Raw genomic sequence first — 18601 nt, forward strand, 5'->3', positions numbered from 1 at the left:
ATGTGAGCAGTTTGTCGTTGATCACACGTTCCATCACTTTGGACAGAACTGATGTGATCGCTATGGGGCGGTAGTTGGCCGGGTTGGAGCTGTCACCTTTCTTGGGAATAGGGTGAATGACCGCTTTTTTCCAACCAGAGGGCACAGTGCCACACTTCAGGGACATTTTGAAGAGCTTTGTCAAAACTGGAACTATTTCCGCAGCACACCTCTGCAATACCAGGGCAGGTATTCCATCAGGTCCACTAGCTTTGTTTACATCGAGCCCCCGTATGACGTGGAGTACATCCCGATGCCGGATCCTCAGCTTTTTCATATAGAAGCCGCAGTGAGGAACCGACGGCGGAACAGCACCCCCGTCGTCGAGGGTCGAGTTTTCCGCAAACTTTTTCCCTAAAAGGTTTGCCTTTTCGGTGGCGGTGTTTGCTAGTGAGCCGTCAGGTCTGGTAAGAGGTGGCAAACTGGGTTTGCAAAAATTTCGACCTATTGAGCCCGCAAGCGACCAGAATGCTCTGCTGCCATGCGGGCAGGCAGCCAGCTTTTTGCTGATCTGCAGGTCGTGTTCGAATTTTGATCTATTGATGATTCTCTTGCATTCCTTTGCCGATTTGTTGTATGCTGATCTGCTTTCGGGCGTTCGAGATGTGTTGTAGGCTCGGTAAGCCGCGTTTTTTCGTCGAACTGCTTCGGAGCATTGTCGACTGAACCACGGTTTTGAGCCCACACCAGTTTCTTTAGTAGTCGATTGTATGAAGCCATCCATCGCCGATTTGATGACTTCACCAATCTCCTGGGCACATCTTGAAGGGTCCGAAGTCCGAAAACAAACAGCTGACCACGGAAAAGCATTGAAATGGGCCCGCATACCGAACCAATCTGCTGACCTATAGTGCCACACTTTTCTCCTCAGCCTCTCATTGGTTGGTCTGAGGCTAACGGGGATTGATGTCGTCACTAGGCAGTGGTCAGATGATCCCAGAGGCGCTGTGACGTCAATCTTATAACTGTGTGGCACAGTAGTTAAGAATAGGTCTAACAGATTGGAGCGGTGAGTCTGGACATCAGGAACCCTTGTAGGCTCCTGAACCAATTGCTCTAATCCGTAGCAAATGGCAAAGGATTCCGCCTGTCGGCCAGCCGAGTCCGTTGGGCCTGAGAACCTCAACCATGGTTCGTTATGAACGTTGAAGTCCCCCAGAACAACAAACTCGGCCGAAGGGTAGCGGGGCAAGAGATCATCAATAGTATCGCTCAAATGTTTGAAGAGCTCGGAAGTGTCTGATTCGCTATGGTTCGATGAGCGGTATAGACATGCGTAGAATCTTGCCGTACTGGCAAGATTGACGCGCACCCACATTACGTCGAATCTGGAGTTTTCCAGACTCAATAGTCGCACACAGTTGACGTCAGCTCGACTATAGAGGCAGACTCCTCCTTTCAGTCGGAATTTGCTTGCGAGGGTAAAGCCCGGGCAGTCCAGATAGGAGGAGTCTGGCGGCTCGGCTATCTGAGTTTCGGATAGGAAAAGAAGGTTGGGACGTTGGGACAAAAGATGGTGATGGACGGAATTTAAATTTGTAGAATTTAAATTTAATAGCATAATGAGAGCATATATTTAAAATGAGTAGGTACAAGTGTTATTACGTTTTGTTAGGTCGAATTTAGTTCCTAACTAGGCAGATTGCCTGTTTTAACCACTGGAACGATTTCGGTCGAAAAATCGACCACTTTTATTTTTCTGCGATTGATATCGGTCCAAAAATGGACCGATTTTTCTACCATTCGTAAAATATTTATTGTAATTATTTAAAACGTTTATATGGCCAGCTACTTGTTTTATCGAATAGCTGATAATATATTCTCTTTGTCTATGAACTTATTCGTTGTCTTTGAAGTGTTATTTAACGAGTTTTCGCGGTTTTTTTATGGCGTCCTGTCAAAAACATAATTATAAATTTTCAACATTCACGAAATTTTGGACTCTTCCTAAAATGCCGTAAGTAATTAATTTATTGGGTTTTTAACGCATAATTATATATCTGTGTAATCATGATTGACTTATCTATCTTTGAAATGCGTTTTTAATTCGTTTGTTTGTATTATATTGTTTTGGTTGAAGTTTTTGTGTAAGATTACGTCAACTGAAGACGTCATCTGTTTTTGATTTACAATAATGTCTTAAATACTGCACTCGCGCATTTGAAATATAGATATTCCATCACAGTGATTCAAAACAAAGAGATATATATAAGTTTTATTTGAATTGGTTCATTATTAATACAGATATTTGCTAACCAATTATTTTAAGTCATATGTCAAAAAGTTGACTCTTTTTCACATGTAAAATGGTGTAAAGCCTTCGTCACACAATAAAAATTTAGTAATTTAGTTGTATAATTAATTAATTTGTTTACTTTTACCAAATTTGTGCAGAAACAGCTGTCGTCCAGGGAAAGGGATCACTCCACGACCCAATAATTATTTTCAAATTTTATATTAGTGCAATATTTAACAAAATTTAAACATTTTACATTTTACATTACTTACATTAAGTGTTTTCAATTTAAAATATATAGAGTGGTGCTGACTGCAAGAGGTGGCAGAGGAAGAAGGAGAGGTGGAGTACGAGCTGGTGCCGGACTACCTGCACGTGGACGTCAACGCAGAGCTGCAATTGCAGCCTCGTCTGGAGTGTTAGTATTTTTTAATGTTTTTTTATGAAAGTACTTTGCTGTGGCCGTTGAACTCATCATATATTTGTATTTATTTAAACAGCGACCCTGCTTTGCTACTGGTGCGAGAGGATCGCGTCAAGGCCCTAAAGGCTGTTAGGGCCCTGCCTGCTTCCTTCCGGCTAGAGCTGGAAAGCCGAAAATTCAAGAAGCAGGCGGCGCGCATTTTGCTCCCTACCGCACCTCCAAGAAAAACTAAACAAAAGTAAGCAATCGTATTTAGATGCTTGATACAATATTATTGTTTTTTCCTGACAGCGTTCCACTCTTACAGTGAGAGTTGGTAAGATCAGCGCTCTGTGCATTTGGCACATTCAGTGCATATTTTACAGAGTTCTAATTTTACTGTTTATTTACATACTGTACTTACTGTTTCACACGTGAATGAGAACAATTTATATGATTTATGTAAATGTTTTCAGAATTCCATCTCCGGAGAGAACAACGTGTCCCTTTTCACAAGGGACGCCTTCACCGTTGCCACGACCCGTACCACCACCGTGGATGTCCACTCCCGCACAGACCCAATCAACGGCTCCCAATGCACCAATTGTGCCTATCCGTGCAGCATCTCCCGAGCCGTTACCTGGGACATCGCGGAGTGGGGAACTCTTCTCTCCGGAGGTCGGCTATCTCAGCGAGCTGTGGGTGGACGTGCCATTCTACGAATAATTGTCGGCGTTTGGGAACGGTAAGTTTATTTTTTTAAATGTCAAACCAGGGGCTCAATATAAAATCAATTATCTATATTTTATATTGATATCCCTAGCACAGTTTCACTGTTGGTATATTGGCAGGAAATAGGCATAGTACTTAAAAATTCCACATAACAAACATACAAAATGTATTGTTGTTATGACGTGGGTGCATCATTACACATCTTTTTTTTCTGTAACGGGTATTGCAGAGTGAGAAATAAGACATGCCGAACTTCTTTGCGAGGATTACATTTGATTCACCGGCTTCTAAACGGTGTAATACAGCATTTTTTTCTTAAATTGAAAAAACACTTTCGCTTCACGGGACTCATTGTGTCGAGCTTCCTAGTCAAAAGCAAGAGGCTGTATTGGTAGGTGGGTTTTGTAACCGGACAAATTATCATTAAAATAGGTCGCTTTACGTAGTTGGTCACTTTAAACGGATACGTTTTCCTACTAAAAGCTATGAAACCTTACTAGAGTTTACATTATCGTCACTTAAAACAGTAGACCGTTAAATGCAAAGTCATTATATCCAAATTCTACTGTAAATTTGTGTTTTCTTTTATTTCAGAGTCAGACATGGGCAGAAACAGTAACGTGGACGAGGCAGCTGTACTAGAAGAGTCTGTACTTGGAAACCGTGAGTTATAAAACTAACTAACTTACCTTCACGCCATTTCGGTAGGCAGAGAGGATGAACCACCATGCAACTCGATCTTGGCACACACACTCTTTTCTTCATTCCATACCTACCTGACTGTGCTATTCTGACTCCTGACATTGCCCGCCTCAAGTATTTGATTAACTTTTTTTTTTTTTTTTTTTATATGAATACCTCACAAGAGCCTTTTTTATCAACCACAATTTAAATACTAACGCAGACCCGTGAAAAATCATTAGATATATATTTTTTTATGTGCTTACCGCACATGAGTATCAATTGCTCCCAACCGTATGGAGCCAGTGAGACTATGGCATCCCCAATCGGGGTATGTTGTGAGGCTGAAGGTAGCGGGTAGGGGAAGGAGGTGTGGAAGAGGGAGGTGGAAAAGTACCTGGCTATTCAGAACTGGTCACCAAACACGGCTAAAGCCATTTCAAGCAACGTTTCAATTCTGAATGGGGTCTTACACCAGGGCGATACTATGGGTATCTTCCACTCTGGAACGTGCCGCAAATATAACATATATTATTTTTAATGAATTTTGTGTGAAAATAACACTAATTATTCAAATATAATTTATTTGATTTGATCCCGCGACCATCGTATTGCGAGTCAAAAGCCGTACCAGAGGCAGTGGGTTATCGTAATATAGACACATTAAATTAATTTGGGTTTTCTGTTGTTTCAGAAATGGATATGGACAGATCGAGCGACGATATGACGAAGCGAGCGACGTCGACCACGAAGAGAGCGATGAGGATACCTTCTGCATGCCACCAATACCTTATCATAATATTATCAACGTTTCACCTAACTCCCATAGACTTTAGTAGACAAGACCAGGTAGATAGTGAGGCAATGCGTTCGATTCTGCCGCCTGAAGGTTACTCTTTCGATTGGTCTAATGATATCTTACGGGATAAGGGAGACTTTCACAGGCACGCCAAGACCAACTTTTAATAGCGACGAAATGGGCAAACCTTTCTTAAAATCTTTGATGCAGATTTCGTTGAACTGATCGCGAGAGAGACCAACAGGTATGCAGATCAATCAGACTTACAAACCTCAACTCGTACTAGACTATAACAAGGTAATGGGGGGGGTTGACCGAAAAGATCAGCTTTTGTCAGGCTTCCCCATTGAACGACAGCGAAACCTGTTCTGGTACAAGAAGCTTTTCAGGAGACTACTAAGCGTTTCGGTGCAGAATGCGTATATATTGTACCGCTCAAAGCTCCGCAAGGAAAATAAACGCATTTTGTACCGAAACTTCAGGAGTGAGGTTGCGGATGAACTCCTTCTGCTGTTCTGTCGTAGTCAAATTGACACGACTTGGCGGACCATTGGCCTAATAGCTGAAGGAAAGACTCTGCGACCTATCCTGAAAGGCAACCACTTCGTGGTCCGTAGCGGGAAAAAGGTGAAATGTGCGTGGTGCAGCATAAATAACATTTTCAAAAGGACCCTTACAAAGTGTGATGTGGCATTATGCTATGATTGCATGAAGCCATATCACACTACAATATAGATTTGCTGAGGGTTTTTTTTTTTAATTTTTTTCTTTTTTGGTTTTTTAGTTATGAAATTAAAATTTATAAATTTAATTAAATTTGTTTGAACATCAATTATGATGGCCTGGATGGTTGGACTTAATCATTTCTTTCCGCATACTCACGTCTCATGTTATGTTGTCCTCAAAGGTTCTATATGATAAGGTTCGGTGGACATTTAATATGTATATTTCAATTCTGATCATTGAAATATGCATGAACAAATGCACAGGTATTCTAATTTTTCCCTGTTTATTGTACACATTAAATAACTCGTTTTATTTTTATGTCTTAATTATATTTTGTCAATTTTTCTGTAAAGAGGCTTTTCCAGATCTAGTCACTAAACATAACTAAGCCAATTCAAGCAATGTTCAATTCTGAATGGTGGTCCCTCACCAGAGCGATACTCAGAATCTCACTCTATAGCGAGGCACAATGATATTATTATGTATTGATTTTCTTAAATTATGAATAAACCAATAAACTGAATACATTTTTATTATGACAAAGTGTGTAAACAATGTTTAAATCAATATACTGCTCTTTCATTGTAACCATACAACTGTAATATTGATTTAAAAGGATATAAGGGCTTAATAAATAAATCAATTATTGGTTCCATCAATTATTTTCCATCCCCCATTTTTTTCGATACCTTTGCGTTTAGATATAAAATTATCACTATGATTTTATTTGCCATTCTACGGTCATACAAAGGTTTGATATATATATACAAATTTATCATCATTTTACGTATTCCGATTTAACCTATGTAGATTGACCTTAAGGTAGCTGTCAGAAGTGATTTTTCGTCAAATATTGGTGAATTTCATCAACTTTCAAAGTATCCCCCTGAAATATTGGCAATGTTTATATCTATGATATATATCTCACTTTAAGCCTTATTTCCTCGTTTTGCACGTAATATAAAAACATGGTTACAAATCTCCAGTTCTAATTTACAATTATTTAAAAAGTAGCACCATGATTTTGACATCGTGAAATAGGCTCTCTGTATAATTCATCAAATGAATAAAATAAAGCCAACACGGCGACTATGCTTATTAATACTTGTAGACAGTTAATGTATCTTCCTAACGTTATACCAGTTTTTGTGGTAAATTTATTATATAGCATAATACAGTGATTTCAATTTAGACGCGTCACGCACTCAAATTTAACAAAATTATTTTCTGACCAAACTTTTGAAGAGATCTTAACATGCAAAAAAATATTTTTCTATTACATTCTTGCATCTGTGATTATCAAACAGGCCATAGAGAACATAAAAACGTAGAAAATATTCTATAAAGATTTTTAAAACTGCCACTGGCGGCAATTTCAAATCACAAAAACGCAAATTTCGCGCATTTATAAAGTTTAAGATTTTTTAATAATTTATCTATCAATTCTAAAAATATAGAATAATTATTAAAATATAGGTGAATTCATTGGCTGTATAGCACTACAATCAGTTTTATGTCTCCGTATTAATATTCGGAGGTTTGATTTTTTTAATGTTGGCGGAAAATATTCAAAATCGTCGCCAAAAAACCGCGAGCAATCGGAGAAAAAAGTTTTTTGACGCGCGATCGTTCGAGTGGCTAAGGAACCAAATGTTTGTGAAATGACAAATGTAATTTAATTTTTACTCTTTTAAAAAAAAAATTAAGTATACTTATATTAAGTTTTTACTAAATGTGGCATTAATAGGTAAACATGTATAGTTTTAAGTGGCATTATATAATAGTTTTTTAGTCTTATATTAAGTTTTTACTAAATGTGACATTAATAGGTAAACATGTATAGTTTTAAGTGACATTATATAATAGTTTTTCAGTCTTATATTAAGTTTTTACTAAATGTGACATTAATAGGTAAACATGTATAGTTTTAAGTGACATTATATAATAGTTTAATAACAGTCTTACATAAATTACGTCCAGACTTCCAAGAAATTTCTTAGGAAAAAACAATTACGATTTACTGAAGATATTTATTTATCGGCGCCCTATTTGGGCGTTTACACTTTATATAGATAAGTTAAATATGAGATATAAGAGTTCAGTAACAAAATATTGAATGACTGTCGAGAAAGGCAGACAATTTTAAAAACATTATGGTTGATAGATTTTCCATATCCATGATGTCTATAAAGTGCCGATCTTTTGAACTGCGCAGTCAATTCATCACCTATATATTTTAAAAATTGTAATTTTTTTACAATAAAATCTAAGCCGCTTATCTCACTAGGGAGTTTCTGTGTCAAGATGTACAGCTTTACAATAAAGTATGATAAATATTGTTTTTAAAATACATGTGAACTTAATGTAATATTGAAAATATAAACCTACAAAAATAAACACAACAGTTAATCAAACTATATTTAGAGGTACATTATAAGAACAAAACCTGGTTCAATTTGGGGTACAAACATTTTGACGCGAGTGATTTCTTGCGAATAACGCAGCTTGTCCTCTGTACTTCATTGTAAAAACATAAAATATATAACAATAACTTTAGTTGTATCTCGAAAACTTGTGGTAACAATATGTAATAGGATTAGGTATTCGAGTATAATAAGATTATAGAATAAAGAGAGGCAAATCGCAATAGTGGTATCATAAATCGCGAGACCAGAGAGCGAAATCGAGACAGCAGTTATGTGACTCGTTATTAATAATATGTAGTAATCGTAATCTAGATAAATTTCTAGTATAATATGTACACTTTGTTAAAAACAAAATCATTTTACTATTGCCTCATCTAAGAATGCATCCTAGCTATGTTTTTTAAAGACTTCGGCTTGTTCAGGTTTTCTTGTGTTGCCAAATATAATATCTTATGTGTCGTAAATGAATCGCTGTTTTGATAATGTAATAAAAGCACGGAATAAATCAAACCAAATAAATATAGCGCTGTGGTTTTAAGGACCGATATACGGTCTGCGAGCTGCCTACCTCCTGCGCGCTCAAAGTCAGAATAAGGGAAGGGACTGTGACACGCGGCTTGCGTTGGACAAACGAGAGTGGCATCAATAGTATCTCCAGAATATTAATTTATTGTTTGAATCATCACGCGACATTTTTAAACAAACATTTTGTAAATGTGAATAGAGGAATGACAGGAAGATGAAATGATTTCTATGTACAATGAATCCTCGTGCGGTTTAAAAATTAGCTTATTATATTAAACGGCAGGAACAGAATAATTGATTATTCTAAAATGTAAAAGAATGCGAAATTTAAAATTTTCAATCAAAAATAAACATATATAACTGCATTAGCTACATGAATAAAGTTATTCTAGAGTAAAGGTGCGTAATTGCCTTGTTAAATATGATTTGTCCGAACAGAAGAAGTAAAAATTGGAACATAAATAAGATATTTCTCCAGTATATGTAAGATTGTCAATTTTTAAATCCCGCTTTTGAGACCATGAATAAAGATATCAGCTAATATGCGTGCGTAAGTGCGCTGTTAAACCTGACTTTCGTGAGCAAGTATAGTTTCAATGGGGACATGAATGCGATTTTTATCCAGTAAGGGTGAGTAAGTGCTTCGTCAAACTTGAATTGTCTGAACAGGAGAAATAACAATGCGAACAGGAGTGAGGTTTTTCTCCAGTATGAGTGCGTAAGTGCACCGTTAAACGTGATTTTTTTGGGCAGGAGAAGTTACAATAGGAACATGAATAAGGTTTTTCTCCAGTATGGATACGAACGTGACTTTTTAAATGTTCCTTTTTGAGAACACGAATGGCCGCAGTAGGAACATGAATAAGGTTTAAGACCAGTATGTGTGCGTAAGTGCAGTGTTAAATTTGATTTGATTTAGTAGGAATATTAACAATGGGAACAAAAATAAGGTTTTTATCCAGAGTGGTAACGAATATGATTATTTAAATTTCCCTTTTGAGAACATGAATAGTTGCAGTAGGAACATGAATAAGGTTTTTCTCCAGTATGGGTGCGTAAGTGCTTTGTTAAACTTGAATTTTTTGAGCAGGAGTAGTTACAATGCAAACATTTATAAGGTTTTTCTCCAGTATGATTGCGTAAGTGCACCGTTAAACGTGATTTTTCTGAACAGGAGTAGTTACAATAAGAACATGAATAAGGTTTTTCTCCAGTATGGCTGCGTAAGTGGCTTTTTAACCTTCCAGCGGGCGCGCTGTCGTAAAATTTACGATAGACGCGCCTTATCGCTTCCCCCACTCTTTCCACTTAGTTGTAAGCATCGAGCTTCGAGTTATGCTAGAGTCAAATCAAATGTCAAACATTTACCGCAAGATATAAATGTTTTTCTCAAAGTGAGTTACGGTAGGGCTATTGAACCGATGACAGAAGAAGAAAACATAAGCTTTCCAAAACTCGGTGTTTGTCGGTTATGTTCACTGGATAAGAAAAGATCCTCAGCATCAATGAAGTGTTGCCGTTGCCAGTCCTTTACATGCAAGAACCATTCTTCAGTTGAGGTGGTTTGTAACAATTGTAAGAATGGGAATATTGATTCTGACTAAATAGGTCGATAACAAATTTTGTTTTGAAATATTAAAATGTTTTGAGTGTTGCTTCGTTTTTTTAAGTCAATTTTTTTGTTTTAAGTACTGCCTATGATCATTCTTCATATCCTTAAAAAAATTCCCTAACATTTGTATAAAGAAAACACCACTTACATGGAGAAAACTTGATGACGTAAAATTTACGACAAGCGCCCGCTCAAGGGAAATTTCTCAACGCGCCCGCTGGAAGGTTAAACTTGAATGGTTTGAGCAAGAGTAGTTACAATGAGAACATGAATAAGGTTTTTCTCCAGTATGGATACGAATGTGAGTTTTTAAATGTTCCTTTCGAGAACATGAAAAGCCGCAGTAGGAACATGAATAAGGTTTAAGACCAGTATGTGTGCGTAAGTGCCTTCTTAAACTTGATTTGTCTGAACAGGAGAAGTTACAATGAGAACATGAATAAGGTTTTTCTTCAGCATGGGTGCCTAAGTGCCTTGTTAAACTTGATTTAAATGAACAGGAGAAGTTACAATGGGAACATGAATAAGGTTTTTCTCCAGAATGCGTCTTGAGATCCATCACCAAGTCTGAAAAAAGATATATATAGGTATATATAATAAAACAAGAAAATTATGAAAACATATTCAGACAATCAAAATTCGATTTTACCTGCAGCTCTTTCAGAGTACGCTAAGCATTCCTTTTTAACATCTGACAGGTCTATTTCTATTTCCGTATAAGGGATTCCCTCTCCATCTTCTCCTTGGGGTCTTGGTTCAGCCTTGCTGGATACAGTCTCCACATTAATATTACCTAGAATAAAAAACCAACATCACATTAATAACCTTTTGTTTTTGGCTTTTTGATAATAATAAAATCCTCAAATTAATTAAATTCTACCAAGATTGTTTTCTTTTTCCATTTAATATTAACTTACTTAACGATAGGTGTAAAATCAACTGCTGAAACGAAGTTTTTACCAATGCTAAATTAAGTCATTTTATCGAGCGACGAAACCAATAATTTTAGATTAAAAGAAAAATTATCTTTGTTTATCTACTGTGCAGTCTACGAAGGACCTTGGTGTCGCCATAGATTATAAACTTTCTTTTGGTAAACACATAAATAACGCGTTTATAAATTTATAAAGCTGCTTGGCTTTATCAAAAGAAATACCTCTAACGTCAATAATACAAATATTCTAAGAACTTTTTACTGTTCGTTGGTTCGCCCTTACAAACATAATTACAAATTTCTTAGTTCATGTAAAGCAATATTTAAAAGGTAAAATCAAAAGTATCGACGGACGACAAGACCGCAAGTAGAAAACAAGCAGCTGTCCCGACTGCGTCCATCTGAAACACCTTTGTGATATACGCAATGCAACTTACTAGTTGGCTGAACACTCTCGGCAAACTGCCAACATTCCTTCTTCACATCTTGAAGGTCTATTTGTCTATCGGTATACGCCATTTCACCTGACCTTTCTTCCTGCGACCATGGTTCGCTCTTGATGGAAACACTCTTTGTGTTGGGAAGATCCATGGCGCTGCTGTGATGGCGTCCTGTTTCGAGATGGTAATTGTTATCAGCTGAAAAAAAAACAAGAACTGTAATAAAACCCTTTAACACAAAATTTAAGATAACATTCAGATGAAAATGAAACCAAAATAGTATCAAAATGTACCAATTTAAAAAAAAAATAGATATATTAAAAACAAACCATTAACAAGGTCTCATTTCCAAACAAATGTTTATGATATTATAGACAGCCCCGGTTAATTGACACTGAGTGTAAATGGAAGACAAAAAATGTTGTAATTATGATTTTTACTAAATGGAATAGGGTAAGCTCTTTCACTCGGGTTCAAGATCAGATGAACTGCATTACTAATCGCTAGGTTTTACGGTGTGACACGTGCCATACAATGAACAAACTCATATACTCTCGTCTGTCTCGTCTTTGGTGTTGGGTAGCTCAATATGTTATTACACGAATACTGTAAAATCTCATGAATAAAGTGTAAAGCGATATATTCTTACAATAAACAAGCACTAATTTAGGAATTGAGGTGTAAATTAGTCAATATAACTAGAACCTACTTACTTAAAGGCGAAGTGCGGCGGTCACTTACAAAGCGTTGAAGAAAAGTCACCAGAAAAGTAGAAGTTCTTCAATTATAAAAAAAATTGCTTTAATTGGTTATTGAAATAATCTCAAGTGACATAAATTCAACACTATTTTTGTCTAGTTCATACGAAATTACTTCAGAAAGACGGTGCAATAATAATTACTGACGACAAGAAAGCACAAGAGACGGAAACGCACATAAATAATCCACTCAGACGCAGAATATTGACTGCATAAATATACCACTCTCTAGATCGATATCTTCCGGCTTTTTGTATCCAACAGAATTATACAGTACTTAACCACAGATATACAAGCAGTACCTACCGTGCGGAGCAGAGCAGTAGACAAAGTAGAGGAAACTCAAGGCCATTTAAAAAAAGATGCGACCATAGACAACATAATTGCTCTCAGCCTACTCTATTCACTCACTAGCCCAAAAAACTATTATAAAAATAAAAATGTCCTTGAAGCAGAAAAATGTCGAAATGTTTTCCAAGGGCATGGTTCATCTGACTAAGAAAATAAACTTTTACAGTGCATTTCCTTAAGATGAAACTTGTTAATCTGAGAAGAAGACACCCAAAATGACAAGAAATTTGCAAAAACACTGAAGAAAATTTCCAAAACATGATTGTCCGACAGTACGACGAAAAATTTCGACATTTTTCAGCCTCATGAACTCATGGTTACATATGTTTAAAAATCTTTAATTTCACCAAAACAATAAGATAATACAGGATAACACTAATCAATAACATGAATAAGTTTATCGATATAATAAATAACATTTATACGTTGTGGAGGAAGACATACGTCAAGTATCAAGCATTGTTCAAAAAACCGAACGAATAACCTAAAACTGTTAATTCACTTTAAACTTGAACTTACGTAGGTAGGTTGAATATAATATGTTTATAACTCGCTAACACTATACTGGCTTATATTGTATTTTTATCACGAACAACTTTAACACGCAATATTTTCGACGGAAATGATAGTATTTCGGCAGCAAATGACAACCCGCGTGTATAAATAAACCACTGTCATTTTGTTTGAATGATTTGAAAACTGTCAAACGGCATAATTCCGTCATCTCTTTCTGTTACACGAGTCATTATGGTAGAGAGCGAGAGATCAAACCAATCCTTCTGTTCTCACCAATGAGATCTGAGCTTTTAGCCATATTATTCGTTTTCTATAAGAATTTTGAGGTGGGCGTGGCGGTTTCAAATGAGTTTCATGGCCAAAGCTTAGTTAAATGCCCCTGATTGACTGAATGACATTAATTTGACATTTATACTAGAGATGGTGATGAACCGGTTCCTTCGCTGTCACCGTTTTCTCGCACTCGCATTTCTCTTAGGAACACGCTATTTTTAGAACTGGTTTGGTTTTGAAATATTTAATTTTTCAAAAATATTAGCAAAATTCTTAAAACAGCATAAAATTTTTGATTTGTTGAGGTACTAGATTCTTTTCACAGAATTCTCTAGCCTAGTTTTACTTGTCACTTACCACTCGAATGAATAATGGCGTCGTGATTAACGGCCATTGACGTTGAATAGCGGCTGATTTGTCAAAATGACAGATCTGTTCGGCGGAGTATTTTTTTTTTATTGAATGTAAGCTGTTAACTTCCGAAGTTAACAGCTTTTTGGTAAGAAGTTTGGATACCTTTTCTACTGAATGAGCCTGTTGATAAATGTTTTTATACCGTTAATTACTGATTGAAGTTGACAAAATCAATGACTTTACAATATGTAAATTCGCGTAGAAATCTCAAAATGCCAGGCAAAAGGTAACTCAATTTGAGAACTTTAGATATTCGTAGTTTTAGTCCTAGAGTGGTTTATTTATGGTCCTAAACCATCACGCGTGGCGTAAGGTTATGTGGTATCTCTGAGTAAATTGCCCTTAAAAAGTGCCAAAATGCAATCGTGCGTGATGAAAAAGTGTATTAATTACTCAGCGAACACTAATAATAGCTAAAGAATTTATATGCTTTTTATACATACAAGTAACACACCTATTTTTTTCCATTATTATAAATACAGTTGTTTCCCGTCTGAAGAATTGATGCGTCATAGAGAAAATGCAAAGCTGAGAAGAGATCTTGACGCGTGACGGCCAAATCACGTTGAACTTCTTGAAGTAAAACTGTATGTGTGCATTTAATTTTTTACAAATCGTTTCAAAATGCTGTTGAAATGAGATTCCTGAGGCGTATGTGAGGTAATACCACGTTCGATCGTGTGAGGAATGTGGAGATCCGCAAAAGTACAAGGCTGGTGTAAGCGTAATGAGTAAGATTAAGAAAGGGACGCTTAGATTGTTTGGGCATGTAGAGCGAATGAGCGAAGATAGGAGTGTAACACTTGGTCGTGCTATGTCTTCCTTAGGCATCCCCGACTTCTGCTACCATTCACATTTACATCATATATTCTCCTTATACTCCTTTCTTCGCTCATTCACTCTACATGCCGAAACCATTTAATCGTCCATTTATGATTTTACTTATAACGCTTACACAAGCCTTGCTCTTTTTGCGGATTTCCACATTTCTCACACGATCACACATGGTTTTACATACATACGCCTCAGGGATCTCATTTATACAGCATTCAGTCTTTTTTAATTTTTTATTTCCTTTATTTTTTCCCAATTTATATATTTCACATTACAATTTTTATAATAATAGGAAAGGGAACCCACTAAAGCGCAGCCTGTGCGTGGGTGATATAAGTTAATACATTAGATTTTTGTACCTAAAAATATAAAACAGTAAAAATAAAATAAAAAAGTAAGCATAATAAAGAAAAAGTGTAGGATTATAATTAAAGTTAGTCTAAAAGATTGTGCAAGAGGTGCATATTAAAAATAAATCAAAGTAAAAATAAAGATTGTAAGATAATATATATGAATTAAGAGAACACAAAATAAAATAATAATAACTATAGAGAAACAAAATAGAAAAAAAGTAAAAATTAAATGAATAATGCTTCAACATTTGCATTGTACAGCCACAACTCTTTTTGGTATTGCGCTAGTTTAGTTGTTACTTGAATTTTTTTTGGTAGTAGATTATAAGTGCAAGGTCCAATAAAGCTACTGTGAGTTTGCATTAGTTTGGTATTAGTTTGTGGGGTATAAAATACATGATTTCTTCTAAAGTTGATTTTGGGTTCATATTTTTGAAATTTATTTTGGTTTTTCATGACATACCTATTTCAGGCTTTGAAGTAAAAATAGTTTACGGAGATTGAATATTTGAGATTCCTTGTACAATTGATCAGTCGAAAATGTCCTCTTTTTATTATATATAACCTTGATAATATGATTTTGTACTATTTGTAGTGGTTTTATAAATGTATCTAGTGCGCCACCCCATCCTAATATACCGTAGGTACATAGTTGTAGATTGCACTAGAGAAAATAAATCATTTTCAATTGGTCAACATTGAGTACTTCCTTAAGTCTATAAAATATGTACGTCAGATATCTTAATTTAGAAACGGTATTATTAATTTGTGGTTGCCAGTTTAAATTTGTGTCAATATATATACCCAATATTTGATCTTTTCAATTTTTCCAAATTCAAAGCAAGAGGTGCATGTTACTTTATTACAGTTAGCATTATGTAGTCTAATTTTAAGGTTATTTGGAGGTTTGTTTTTACTGTTTTTATTAAAAAATAGGTAAAATGTTTTATTATAGTTTAAGAAAAGTCTATTACAAGTAAGCCATGATAAGACATATGAAATACATTTTGTTGCATTTAAAAAAGTTTCAGGCCAGGATTTTCCATTTACTATTATTGCTGTATCATCTACATCCTTTACCTACATCCTTTCTCTGCCAGTTCCATGCCTCACTTCCATACATCAGGGTCGGTACCAGCACTCCATTGTGGATTCAAGATAATCCTCCAAAAGTATTTTGCAACAAAAAAAATATAATTTCGACATGTCGGTTCTATGGGATAAAGACAACGTGCAGCGTAGATCAAGTTAACGATATCAAACCACAATAAATAATACCAATCACCCAGCACTTTTTCATTGGTGGATATGGTTTAGCGATGGGCACGATCGATGATTTACTCGATCTTTTTGACCATGGAAATATTTCGATTCATTGTCATGGACAAATCTATTCTATCAAAAACCATGACATTCCGAGACAGTGGTTTTGAAACATCATCGACCAAGGAATCGATTCTGTCAAAAATCATTCGAAACCCCATCCGTCACGTAATTGATCAGAATTCATCAATTACCAAATCCGAAATACGTGAAGAACGTCTCGGATTGCTTCGCAAACGAAATATTCCGAAGGGTACATTGTGTTGCGTACTACTAATGTAATTTGATTTTTTATTATGACTTTTTTCATACTTTTTGCTTGTCACTGATAAAAAATGTATTCAAACTTCTTCCTTAAAGCCTTTTACTTCGGAAATTTAAATTCTTGAGTTTTATTTGTTATACAATAAATAAAAATAATAAAAAAATAATAAAATCCATCCGTAATCATTATTTGGCAGAACAGATCCGTTGTTACAACTCTACTCAAGGGAAGTTAATAATTAATATTATTCATGTAAAAAGATAAGGAGGAACGAGTAAAAAAAGAATTTACTTAGTTACAAAACACTCTTAAAATTTATTTAATAAAATGTATAAAGAAGGGTTATTCTTAATCTAGGCTTAATGATAGTTCTTAAAATTAATTCTTAAAACTAATTGTCCTTTTTCTTAATCCTAAATTATCTTCATTCACTGTCTTAAAAGTTGGGTCACGTTACGAGATAATTATGCAAAAATTGTGCAGACACTTCCCTTTACGATGATTCTGGAATCACGGATCTCCACGTTCGCACTTATCACCGACAACACAAGCGGCAACTTGGATTGGATCCGAAGGGCGGAAGTAGTTCAACCTGGGCCAAGGCTCCGAAGGGCGGAGTCGGCAGGCAGCGAATTCTGAGTGGGCAGCTTCTGGGTAGGAAAATTCTCGGCACCGCTCCAAGGGGGAGAGCAGGAAGTTTCTCGGCGGAGGCGAGACGGTAACTTCTGCTAGGGCAGTTCCCTGGTCGGCTGCTGCCTCGGCGCCGCTCCAAGAGGGAGAGCAGGTTGATGACTCCCAAGATGATGACTGTCGAGTGCGGAAATGTGAAGTGTCGAGAACTAGGCGAGATCGTGACCGCCAAGAGGGCAGCCTCCTGGGCGGAGGCGCCTCGGCGACCGCCCCAAGGGGGGGCGAGATGATGACTCTCGAAAGGCGAGATTGTGACTGTCGAGAGGGCAGCCTCCTGGGCGGAGGCCCCTCGGCGACCGCCCCAAGGGGGGCGAGATGATGACTGTCTGACTGGGTACTCTTGACTCGGGACTGTTGGTTGCGGAATCTGTCTTCAGCTGTTGAGGCGAGATGAGAACTGCCGAGAGGGCAGCTTCCTTGGCGACCGCCCCAAGGGGGCGGCCGAGATGATCACTCTCTGACTGGGTACTGTTGACTGTTTTTGGTCGGGAGTTCGGGACTGTCTTCAGCTGCGCAATCCAGCGACCGTAGCGCGCCTGTCGTGGGGTGCTGTAACTAAAGTGGTTCCGCTTTACACCACTTCGGTACGTTGTTTGAGTCCGTGGCGCTGGCATCGACATTCTCACCGTAGTCGTTATTATTATTTTAAAAGATGCTAAAATGACATTTGTACAAAGCTTTCAAACAATTACAATATAGCCTAGCCTTGGGCGAAGGTTTTTATTGCCGAGTCGCTGGTTTAACAATACACCCATTTCGGATTACGACTTGATGAGGGTCTAGAGCTAAATCTGCCGACTAATGGGTGTATTTCCAAGTTAGCTTTCTATTTTTTTATTGAGGGACCGGTGAAACTATTGACAAAATATTTAGGTCTAATAAAATCTGAACTGCCGCCTCCATCTGCGTGTAAAATCACAGAGACAAATGCTGGAGCACGTGTTCGCTTTGGTCTTTCTGTGAATTCAAGTCATGTATATACCTAGGGACATATCACCGTCAATTTGCCACCCCAGTATTTAATCGAGTGGTTAGTGGAAAATAAAACTGGACTGTAGTAAGAGAAATTTTAAGAAAAAGGTACCGGTTGCACAAAAATTCTAACGTTGTCTTCCTTCTTAATAGTTAATTCATTATCTTTAATAAAATAAATATTTCAAAAGAAACTAGTTCCAAAATAGCATGTTCCTAAGAAGAATCATGTGGGCGGTTCCAGCGACAACAGAGAAACCGGTTCCATTTAACCTTGAAAGAAATATCGACCGTCTCTA

At 36.7% G+C, this 18601-nt stretch overlaps 1 protein-coding gene and 1 long non-coding RNA gene across 2 annotated transcripts; one reads left to right on the forward strand and one right to left on the reverse strand.

The window, feature by feature from the left end:
• Positions 1-3318: 3318 nt before the first annotated feature.
• Positions 3319-5265, forward strand: LOC149415093 (uncharacterized). Its single transcript, XR_016303892.1, has 3 exons — positions 3319-3423; positions 4005-4073; positions 4786-5265. It is a non-coding gene; the product is annotated as an uncharacterized LOC149415093 (long non-coding RNA).
• A 5119-nt stretch (positions 5266-10384) lies between these two features.
• Positions 10385-12386, reverse strand: LOC149415094 (uncharacterized). The gene is made up of 4 exons (XM_089642996.1): positions 12267-12386; positions 11551-11751; positions 10829-10972; positions 10385-10746 (listed from the first exon to the last, which is right to left on the reverse strand). The coding sequence occupies exons 2-4, from the start codon at positions 11702-11704 to the stop codon at positions 10385-10387; spliced, it is 660 nt and encodes a 219-aa protein (XP_089499122.1). The 5' UTR covers positions 11705-11751; positions 12267-12386.
• Positions 12387-18601: the final 6215 nt, after the last annotated feature.

The sequence above is a fragment of the Hesperophylax consimilis genome, chromosome 19, assembly GCF_061612785.1.
Source record: "Hesperophylax consimilis isolate HC1 chromosome 19, BYU_Hcon_1.0, whole genome shotgun sequence".
NCBI classification, from domain to species: domain Eukaryota; kingdom Metazoa; phylum Arthropoda; class Insecta; order Trichoptera; family Limnephilidae; genus Hesperophylax; species Hesperophylax consimilis.